This window comes from Myotis brandtii, unplaced genomic scaffold (assembly GCF_000412655.1).
Source record: "Myotis brandtii unplaced genomic scaffold, ASM41265v1 scaffold555, whole genome shotgun sequence".
Lineage (NCBI taxonomy): Eukaryota > Metazoa > Chordata > Mammalia > Chiroptera > Vespertilionidae > Myotis > Myotis brandtii.
Window position 1 is genome coordinate 35,757 of NW_005370065.1, and position 10,903 is coordinate 46,659.

At 58.9% G+C, this 10,903-nt stretch overlaps 1 protein-coding gene across 2 annotated transcripts in view; it reads left to right on the forward strand.

The window, feature by feature from the left end:
- Positions 1-8,833, forward strand: part of TINAGL1 (tubulointerstitial nephritis antigen-like 1) — an 11,136-nt gene extending 2,303 nt beyond the window's left edge. Inside the window, exons 3-12 of one of the 2 annotated variants that reach the window (XM_005878322.2) lie at positions 927-990; positions 4,790-4,882; positions 5,091-5,205; positions 6,265-6,388; positions 6,471-6,621; positions 6,721-6,910; positions 7,006-7,051; positions 7,241-7,364; positions 8,162-8,207; positions 8,300-8,833. In XM_005878322.2, the coding sequence (XP_005878384.2) occupies positions 927-990; positions 4,790-4,882; positions 5,091-5,205; positions 6,265-6,388; positions 6,471-6,621; positions 6,721-6,910; positions 7,006-7,051; positions 7,241-7,364; positions 8,162-8,207; positions 8,300-8,440 (1,094 nt within the window). In that variant the 3' untranslated portion in view covers positions 8,441-8,833. The remainder of the gene's footprint in view (positions 1-926; positions 991-4,789; positions 4,883-5,090; positions 5,206-6,264; positions 6,389-6,470; positions 6,622-6,720; positions 6,911-7,005; positions 7,052-7,240; positions 7,365-8,161; positions 8,208-8,299) is intronic. The other variant, XM_014549537.1, reaches the window with a different exon arrangement.
- Positions 8,834-10,903: the final 2,070 nt, after the last annotated feature.

Here is a 10,903-nt window from a genome sequence, read left to right on the forward strand (position 1 = left end):
GGGGGTCACTTTTTCAGCCTCAAACTCAGCCAGACTCAGGAGCAAGGCTGACGCACTGCCATTTCCAGGGGGGGCTTTGCAGCATCTGGGAAGAGACCCCACCTCACTCTCTGTGCCTCTGGGAAGCCCCCGCTCTGGTCTAACTGGAATCTCTCCAGCGAGACGGAACGAGAGAGGGTCCTTGGTCGGTGGGATTCTCCGCTGGCCTGGAGAAGGGGAGTTTCCTGCCCTTTCTCCCAGTCCCGTTTCCATATTCCGGACGCGGACACGGAAGGTGCGGGCCCCGCCCGCTGACTCACGCCCAGGTTGATAAAGCACATGGGCTGGTCAGGGTCATCTTAGCCCTTCCTCTGCCTTCCCCGGGGTTCTCTACCCCCAGGTGGCTGGTCACACCTGGGAGCTGGGTTAGATCTGCTCCTGCCTCAGCCCTCGCCACCTTCCTTGCCCGCGTACTTGCCCTCTCGGATAGAATGCGTGAATTCCTTCCCAGTTTCATGGGACTGTGGATGTGAGACTGCATATGTGGGTTGCCATCCCCAAGTGCTATATTATTTTAGTGGAGTCACTTGCCTTCTCTGGACCTCAGATTCCCCATGGATTACCTCCCCCCCACCCCCCCGCAAATCCCGGTCCCCAAATCCCAACTCACAGGCGAAGCATCCCCAGAATGCTGTGGCTGGCAGAAAGTGAAGCAAGAAGGATCTAAGTTGGAGTCCCTGATGAACTTACTAGGAGCAGTTGCTGGGTGACCCTGCAGGAGGGTCTTAAGTTATAGTTTGACTTTGGTTTCAGTGAGGGCTGGGATGTGTGTGTGGGGGGGGCGGGGGTGTCCACGTTTCTGGACACCTGACCTTTAAGAACTTGGCCTTTGCCACCCATCATCTCTGGTCTCATTTCTGCTTTGCTCTTCTCTTCCCTCCCACCAGGATGCATGCATGGGGGTCGCATCTACCCAATCTTAGGAACCTACCAGGACAACTGTAACCGTTGGTGAGTGTTTGGGGCTTGGAGAGGCACCCTTTGGGCTTTGTGGCTGACAGACTTGGTTCAAACCCTATCCCTGTCACTCACTTGCTGGGGGCAAGTCCTTCCCCTTCTCTGAGCCTCAGTTTTCTCATCTGAAACATGGGAGTTTTCACACTGACCGTGTCAGCTTCTATAAACAACATTCTGACAACATTCCCCAGGGGTGACCAGCCATGGGTACCTGACTCCAGGTGGGGCCCTGAGCTGGGAGTCATTCCTGGCCCCTCCTCGCTTGGGTTGGGCTACTGCCACCCCCACCCACCCCACCCCGCCCCCGGCCTTTCTCCATGTCACGGGGGAGTCCGAGAAGGGGGCGCCAGGAAGGAAACCTCTGACTGCAGCATCCGCTGCCCTGGACCGGACGAGGGTCAGGGGTGGCTGCGCTGGAGGTCAGCCAGCCTGTAGCAGGGCCTTCCCCGGAATGTGGCCCCGCTCCCTCCTCACCTCTGCCATTCCGTTCCGGCAGGAGGAGGAAGGAGTCAGGGGTGCTCCTCGATTGAACCTGGAGCCTGAGATGGAAAGTGGAGCTGGGGTGGGTAGGAAGCCATAACGGAAATAATGGGGACCCTGTGACTTAAAAGGAGGAGGCCCTGCACCCTCTCCACCCCCTGCCCTCTTTGCCTGGGAGGCCCCAGAGAGAAGGAAACTTTTTGGAATGCATTACGCATAAGCTGTTTCCATTGCCTCACTGGTGTGAGGGGTGCTGGGTGAGAGTGTGTCTGGGGGGGGGGGGGGGGGGGGGGGGGGGGGGGGTGCAGATGAGTAAGCATGGGTCTAAGATACTGGCTTCTCCACCACTGAGGTGGTTTGCAACAAAAGGTAAATAAAGAGAGAGAGAGAGAGAGAGAGAGAGAGAGAGAGAGAGAGAACTGCTTGTATGTGTTCAGAAGATGGAGTGCGCCTGCATGATTCTGCCGGTCCTGATAGGATACCTCTGGACACTGAGGGGTTAACACTTTCTCCAAGCCTGTCCCTAGGGCCTGGCCACCCCAGACCCTCTCTGGAATGCTGGGATCTGTTGTCACCAGTCCAGTCTAGACCTGCTTGGACAGCCCTAGGGGCAAAGGGGAGGTGCAAGCAAGGACTGACCAGCCCTCTGCCCACCCAGACCAGCTCTGAGCAGCTGGGTTCCCTGTGCTTGGGACACCTGAGGGAGGGTGTGGGGCCGTGTGAGCCCTCGAGGGATGAGGAATGCTGAGAGAGAGTCCCAGGGGGGAGGGAAGGAGGAGGAAAGCCTCCTGTCCCGCAGTCCCCTCGGCCTCCCTGAAAGTGCCCACCCCCTTCTGGGACTGGAAAGCCCAGCCATACTGGGTCTTTCTTGGTTCCCCTTGAGGCTCCTTAAAAGGCAACATTGGAGGCGGGAGCCTTGGGCGGGCTTGGAAGGAGGCGATTTAGCATCTTGTAATAGCAGAGTTAAGAGCTTGTAAAAGTACAGAAGAATTCATAGAATTCAACTATTCAGTCGACACCTATTTTTTAAAGACCTACTAAGTGCAGCCAGAATAGAATGCACCACAGGTCCTGTCCTTGGAGCTTCCAGGCTAGTGGTGAAGAACCAGACCCACAAACACGCATCATTGCAACCTCGCATAGGCATGAGGGGAAGAAAGAGAACAAGGGGGACCCCAGTTTAGAGTGTGGTGGGTTGAGGGAGGGCCACCCAGGAAAGGACATTTGTGCTGATATCAGGGAGACGAGAGGCCCAGGAGGGAACATGGGAGGAACAGCGTGTGGGAAGGCCGGGGTGGGACCCAGCTCACTGCAGCCGGAGCTGTGAAACGGGGAGAGAGGCCCCGGGAGGTGCAGGCCGCTTCCTGCGAGTCTCATAAGCGGTGGCGAGGATTTTGTATTTTGTTCTACCTGTTGTGGGAAGCCACTTAAAGCACATAATCTGATTTACTGGCCAGCTGATCTTCCTCAGAGATCTCTCTGGCTTCAGAAAGGGTGTGTGTAGGGATCACGAAAAGGCAGGGAGCCTGGTTAGGTGAGAGGTGGCAGCGGAGGGCGGGCAGGCAGGTGGACTCAGAACCTTTTGTGATGTGACTTCCTGGACCTGCTGGTGGAGGAGGCCTGGGGTGGGGCTGAGTTCTGGCTTAAACACCTGTGGATAAGGTGCGTGACTGGAGTTGAGAATGTTAGGGCAGGAGCGGGTGTGGGAAGGCCGCTTGACCATTTGAAGTTGGAGATGACTTTACACACCCAGAGGGGCCAGCTGGATCTGAGTCTGAAACTCCAGAGGGGCGGGGCTGGGTCCCTGTAATGAGAACAAGAATGGTGGGTGACAATCCTGGAGGACCAGCCACACTGCACGCTCTGCACGCTCTGCACGCTGCCACTGCATCCCTGAAAGTTGGGGCTATTGTTGTCCTCAATTTACAGACAATAGTTTAACTTACCTGAGGTCACGCGCCTCATCAGCTAGGACTGGAGCCCAGGATTTGAATTTCAGAATCTATGCTTAGTCACTTCGCTATACTGCCTCATTCATTCATTCAATAAATATTTACTGGGTGCCTACTGTGTGCTAGGTTTTGTTTTGTAGGCACTCGTCAGTATCAAATAGTACCTGCCCTTGAGGCCCTTAGAGTGTGTGAGGAAACAGGTATAAGCAATATAAATAACTAACTGTGTAGGATGCCAGATAGGGATGGCATGCGAAGGGTAAAAATAAAACAGGGAAGAGAGATAGGAGGAGCGGAGGATGGGGAATTGTAAGCTAGGGTGGCCAGGGCAGGCCTCCCTGACCAGGTGACATATGAATGAAAACTTGGAAGAAGCGAGCGAGCCATGGGACGTTGGAGGAAGAACAACAGTTGAAAGGCCCTGGGGCAGGAGCACAGCTGGTGTGGAGTCAGAGGGCCAGTCTGGCGGGGGAAGGGGTCGGAGAGTGGACAAAAAGACAGATTGTGCGGGGCCTGCTGGCACCGTCAGGGCTGTGGCTCTTGTTCTGTGATGTGAAGCCAGTAGACCAGGGGTCCTCAAACTTTTTAAACAGGGGGCCAGTTCACTGTCCCTCAGACCGTTGGAGGGCCGGACTATAGTTTAAAAAAAAAACTATGAACAAATTCCTATGCACACTGCACATATCTTATTTTGAAGTAAAAAAACAAAACGGGAACAAATACAATATTTGTATTTGCATGTGGCCCGCAGGCCGTAGCTTGAGGACCCCTGCAGTAGAGGGTTTGGGGCAGAGGAATGACACGATCTGACCTGGGTTTAACAGGAACACCGGCAGCTGTGTTAAAAATATACTGAAGGGGGTGCAGGGCAGAAGTGGGGAGAAGAGCGAGGAGACTGCAGCATAATCCAGGTGAAAGGTGATTGAACCACAGGGAAGAGTGAGACGTGGTTTGGATTCCGGATGCGTTTTTAAGGTAGAGCCAACAGGATTTGCCAAGGAGTTAGATCAGTAGATAAGAGACAGTCAGGCTTTTGGCCTGAGCCCTGGGAAGGATGGAGTGGCCGAGTCTGGGGACAGGCATGGGAGAAGAGGAGCCCAGGAGTTCAGCTTGGGATGTTTTACGTTTGACCCGTTGGTAGACACGGGGCTAAGGGAGTTTAGGGAGAGACCCAGGGGGTACGAACTTGAGAATCGTGAACTTGAAGCTGACATTTTAAACCGCCAGGCTGGATGGGATCCTCTGGGTCTTGTCGTAGACGCTGGTACAGAATCCCAGGCCCATGTAGACCTCCGGGGCCTCTTCCCTTCAGCGGCTGCCCAGCACCCCCCTCACTCCTTCCTTCCCCCCTGTTCTCCCAGCACCTGCCAGGAGAAAGGGCAGTGGGAGTGTGATCAGGAGCCATGCCTGGTGGACCAAGACATGATCAACGCCATCAACCAGGGCAACTACGGGTAAGAGGCCCTGCAATGCCCCGGTGGGCACCCATGCACGTGCACACGCACATTCTGCCCGGGATGCATGTCCCCCAGGCACGCCCACACTCAGATCTTAGTTATGTGGCAGCATATGCTTATGAGCCCGTATTTATCTCTCCCACGAACAGGCATGTACCCCAGGAGCCCCAGCCTTAGTCTGTCACTCCCATCCCTTCTCTTTCAGGTGGCGGGCTGGGAACCACAGTGCCTTCTGGGGCATGACCCTGGATGAGGGCATTCGCTATCGCCTGGGCACCATCCGCCCATCTCCCTCCGTCACCAGCATGAATGAGATTCACGTAAGTCCATCCTTGTCCACAGTCCTGCCGCCTCATGGCCTAAGATGCCAGGGATCCTGGAACCCTGTGTCCTATTCGTCCGAGGCCGGGGCCTATCCCTCTCCAACAGGCTGTGTGACGCTGGACAAGTCACTCTCCTTCTCTGGGCCTTCAGCTCTGGCCTATGACAAGATGGGCTGCACTAGAAGAACTGATGTGTAGAGTCTGGGTGTTGTGCTTCCAGCTGAGCCCCTTCTTGGCCTCCCCAGCCTGGGAAAAATGCTCTTGGTCCCAGTACAGCAGGGTCAGGGCCCAAGTGGCCAGGAGGTCACCTTGGTATTTTGGGAAGGGAAAACAGCCACTCCTCCAGCTCGGGCCAGAGAGCAGCAATTCTCGGAAACAACCCAGCGGAACCCCAAGGGAGGAGGGGGCTTCCCCCTTCCCACTAGTGGGACCCTCTCCAGGCAGAAACGGGAGCCAGACCAGGACAGTCAGCATGAGGAAGGGGCACGTTAGCAGGACAGGGCTGGGCACGGGCTGGAGGCTCCACCTCGCAGTGGTGGGCAGGGAGGAGGCAGGGGCTGGCCTGGGCGGCCCTGTCTGCAGAGGGACTTCAGCTCAAGGCTGGGGTGAGCAGACCCTGCCCCGCCCCGGGCCTCTGCTATTTGCCTCCTGCTGTTTGCCTTGGCAGCCTGCTCGGTCACGGGACCTGACTGCTCCTTCCCGCCCCTGCCCTGAGTGGCCTGAAGCCCAAGGTCCTGGTGGGAAGGAGGATGTGACAGATTGAAAGGTGCAGAGGAGCGAGGCCGGGGCTGAGGAGAAAGGCAGGATGGCTCTGGCCGGGCCACTGCCCTGTTCCCGGCCACAGGCCCGGCGGCCTCCCCCTGACACTAGGGCGGCACTCGGGGGTGCTTGGGTCGCACTGAGTCAGCGTGGAGGTCGCGGGAATCCTTCCTCAGCAGGAGGCTCAAGGCCAAACCGCAGAAGGCCCTGGACTCCTGGTGGCCCCCCAGTGCCAGCAGGCCTCCGAGGGGCAGGCGGGCAGGAGCAGGAGGCAGGCCGAGTGACTTTGTCTTGCAGACGATGCTGGTCCCGGGGGAGGTGCTGCCCACAGCCTTTGAGGCCTCTGAGAAGTGGCCCAACCTAATCCACGAGCCTCTTGACCAGGGCAACTGTGCCGGCTCCTGGGCCTTCTCCACAGCAGGTACAGGCGAGGGCAGGGCTGGCTCGGTGGGGAAGGGAGCCGAGGCCTGAGCCCTCTGACGGCCCTTCTGCTCCTTCACCAGCCGTGGCATCCGATCGCGTCTCAATCCATTCTCTGGGGCACATGACACCCGTCCTGTCGCCCCAGAACCTGCTGTCCTGTGACAAGCACAACCAGCAGGGCTGCCGCGGTGGGCATCTGGATGGCGCCTGGTGGTTCCTGCGACGGCGAGGGTGAGCAGCAGGAGGTGTGGGCAGGGGAGAGGGCATGTGGCAGGGGCCTTGGAGAAGGCCAGCTCACTCCACCTCTGCTCCCTCCTGCTGCCCCTCCAGGGTTGTGTCTGACCACTGCTACCCGTTCTCGGGCCGGGAGAAGACAGAGGCAGGCCCCGCGCCCCGCTGCATGATGCACACCCGGGCCACGGGTCGGGGCAAGCGCCAGGCCACTGCCCGCTGCCCTAATCACCACGCCCATGCCAATGACATCTACCAGGTCACGCCTGCCTACCGCCTCGGCTCCAGTGTAAGTCTGCACTTGGGTGAGGGGCAGGGGAAGAGAGCAGGAAGGCCGGGCCTCGCCCCTAATGGATACTCTCCTCCCCGCCTCCCACGCTGCAGGAGACGGAGATCATGAAGGAGCTGATGGAGAACGGCCCTGTCCAAGGTGAGTGTCCTTCGTCCTGCCCCCTGATCCCACAGGGCCCAGCAGCACACGTGTTCTGTACAGCACTGAGCAGCAGGTCCACTGGGGCCGGACGTGGGGGGACCATGTCCCCTCCCCATGGGCAGCACCTGGTAGGAGAGGCTGCGGGGCTGACGGCTGAGCTGGCCCCACCTTTCCCTCTGCCCACAGCCCTCATGGAGGTGCACGAGGACTTCTTCCTGTACCAGGGCGGCATCTACAGCCACACCCCGGTGAGCCTCGGGAGGCCAGAGCGATACCGCCGGCACGGAACCCATTCGGTCAAGATCACAGGGTGAGGGGCTCTGGGGGACAGAGGGGTTGGGGGCCGCCGAGCTGACACTGGGGGCTCTGAGCCTGTCTGGAATCCAGACCACCTCTCTGCAAAGCCCCGTTTCAAAGAGGAGGAAACCGAGACTCCAAATGAAGAGGGACTTAGCCTAGTCACACCAAGAGTTGGTGCTTTTCAAGGTTTCAAGGGACTGCTCCTTCCTTATGGGCGGAGATAGAGTAAGTCCAGTGCAATAGACAAGGATTCAGGAGTGGCTAGTCTCTCCCCATCTCAGCTCCTGCTCAGCTCTGCCCGACAGGGACTCACTCCCCAGCCTTCAGTGTCTCCACCTGAGATAACAGGAGGCGTCAGAGTGACTGAGGTCGGTTGTCCAACCAATGACAGCTCTTGGCCGTGGAGTTTGGGGCCTCTAGGGCACCCACATTCCCCGAGTCTCTTCCTTCTGGTCCCTGGCACCCACTCCTCCTCGGCTCCCCAAGTGAGGAGGGAGGGCAGGCGGAAGGGTGAGGTTCCAGAGAAATGGCCCACAGGATGGGGGTCCCTGGAGGACGGAGGCCCACATTCCCCCTGTTCTGCACACCCCTCAGTTATCCCTCTTGTGCCTTCCCCCACACTGGGCACAGGCACACAGACTTACAGGGAGACCGAGGGAGGTGCAGACAGGACAGAGACCTGCCCAAGTCCTAAGGGTGTACCCACGTGACCAAAGGCAGCAGGGCCTGGATAGGGAATGCCTGGGGGTGCAGCCCCTGAACGCAGGTGGAATCAGCGCCCTTGCTCCTGCCCGGTCTGGCCCACAGGTGGGGAGAGGAGGCACTACCTGATGGAAGGACGCTCAAATACTGGGTGAGTCCCTGCGCTGCGGGCCCTGCAGCCGCTGTCCCCTTCCCCCTGCCTCCGCTTCTCCATGCCCTGCTCATGTGCCTCCTCATTCCCAGACCGCAGCCAACTCGTGGGGCCCAGCCTGGGGCGAGAAGGGCCACTTCCGCATCGTGCGTGGAGCCAACGAGTGTGACATCGAGAGCTTCGTGCTGGGGGTCTGGGGCCGTGTGGGCATGGAGGACATGGGTCACCACTGAGGCCGTGGCCACCATGCCAGGCCAGCCGGCAGAAGAGCCCCCTGTGGGGTGGTGCCCCTGCCCCACCCGCCTGCCTGGTAGATGGTGCTCCGGACACAGGCCGACGCCAGGGGCCTAATCCTCGCGGGTTCTGCTGACACAGCGCCCCGCTGGGAGCCGAGGGCAGGCGAGGCTGGTGGAGCCCCCAGACCGCCCAGCGGGTATGGGACAGAGCCTGGCCGGGAGAACCAGCCTGCAGACCCCAGGCCCTGCACCCCCACGCAAGACCACTGAAGCCGGGACACTACCAAGTGTCCAGCCCCACCAGCCCATCCCACCCCTGTACTCTTATTCTCCAAAGATATTTATTTTTTTCACTGTTTTAAAATAAAGACAAAATATTGGTAACTTTAATAACTTGCATCTTCAGGCCAGAGTTGGATGGCATATGGAAGAGTTGGTTAGGAAGCAGAAAGAACTGCCTGAGGTCGCGCTGGTTGGCAGTGGTGTGTGGACTGGACATCTCCGTCTCCACTCAGCCCTCGCTGTCAGCGGCCCTGGGCACTGAACCTCTCGGAGGTAGACCATGGATGGCATGACCTTTGACCCTCAGAGAGACATGAGCTCTTGGGAACCACCTTTTAGACGCTGACTCGGCACTGCCCGAGCGGGGAGGGCAACCCCCCAATCAGCAGAACTGGCGCCAGTGCCCAGCAGGCAAGGGGGGCACAGCCCCACAGAAGCTGAGCCTCTGTCTCCGCAGATCAGCCTCTCCAAGCCCCCCAGGCGAGGCCCCCTCTCCTTTGCTGGGCTGAGCTGAGCCTGCCTCTCCAAGCCCTCTCTCCACCCAGCCTTCCCAGGCTCCCAGGCTCAGCCTGGCTTTCAAGGCCGTGAGGACCCGCCTGGCCAGCATCCTCACCAGCATCTTCACCCTGTGCCCAGGCAACTCCGGAGTCCTCGCCGCTCCTCAGATGTCCAGTACAATGCAGACCACTGGGCATTTGCACATGCTATTCCCCGGGTCCAGAGACCTTCCATTCTACCACCCCTTGTCCCTGCCCCACTCCCATTTCAAAGCCAGCCCCAGGTTTCCTTCATCGGAACAACACCTGTGGAGGACAACAGATGTGTCCCCAAACTACCCCAACCCCACCAGCGTGGCTTACACACCCCTCCCTGGACTCACCTGCACCCTGCCCTTTCACCCTGGATTTCACTCCTCTGGGCGTCTACTTACCTCCTCGGTTGGGCTGCTAGTCCCCTGAGGGCAGGAGTTGGGTCTGGTTCATGAGTGGGTCCTGGAACCCACACGGAGACCCTGGCGTACAGTGGCATTCTAGTTAGTGAAACGGTTGAGTGGACATGACTCATTCTCCTCCACTTGCCTCGAGACCTGGACCCCAGCCCATCCCTCTAAGCACAGATGTCAGTGGGGAGCCCAGGGAGGCTGTGCCTGGGTGGAGGCTCACACAGCAGGGCTCTTCCTCCCCCACCCCGAGGCCAGTCACCGAGGGGAGGCGAGGTCCCTGCCCCTGGTGGGCAGACCCTCGGGAGGGACCGGAGTCCCCTGGCCTTTTGGGCATCACCTGAAAGGAATGTGTGGCCCGATAAGGGGCCGCCTTTGTCTCATTTCCTGTTTGCCAGGACGTCCCGAACTTGGCTGCCTGGCGACCAGCCCATCCCCAAGAAGTCAAGGCCAGTCAGTGGCCCTGGGGACCGGGAGGGGCGGGGACACCCACCAGGGAATGCGGGGGCTGCCGCTCACCATCGCCTTGGGCTGCAGCCGCCAGGACGCACTGCTGCTCCCACCGGAGGCGGGGAAAACCCTGTCCAGGGGTGGCTTGGCCGGCGGCGAGGCTGGAATTTTCTACAAGGACCTTTGGCGGAAGCTGCAGGCCCTTGGGGAGGAGAGGGTAGTAAGGGTGCAGCCAGGTTGGAGGCTGGGGGCCGGCCCTGTGGACCCTGGGGGAGTCAGCCCCGCCCTTCCTTAGTCCTTCCCCTGGCGAGGGAGCCCCAGCCTGCCCAGCCCTGGAGTGGAGAGGGTTCGGGTGGGACTGTGGAGGGCTTAGCCTGCCTGAGTGACCTTGCCTGTCACCCTTGGTTCTCTGATGTTAACAACAGACGGACGTGTTGTTAGAAAGAACCTGGCAAACATCAAACTGCACCACGCCCAGCCAAATAACTGCCCTTGAGCCTGTCCATAAGAAACCCCAGCACCCTCGTCCCTGCTGGGCCGTGTCCTGAGCTAGTTAGTCCCTTCCTCCCTCAGGGCCTAGGGCAGTGATGGCGAACCTTTTGAGCTCGGCCTGTCAGCATTTTGAAAAACCCTAACTTAACTCTGGTGCCATGTCACATATAGAAATTTTTTGATATTTGCAACCATAGTAAAACAAAGACTTATATTTTTGATATTTATTTTATATATTTAAATGCCATTTAACAAAGAAAAATTAACCAAAAAAATGAGTTCGCGTGTCACCTCTG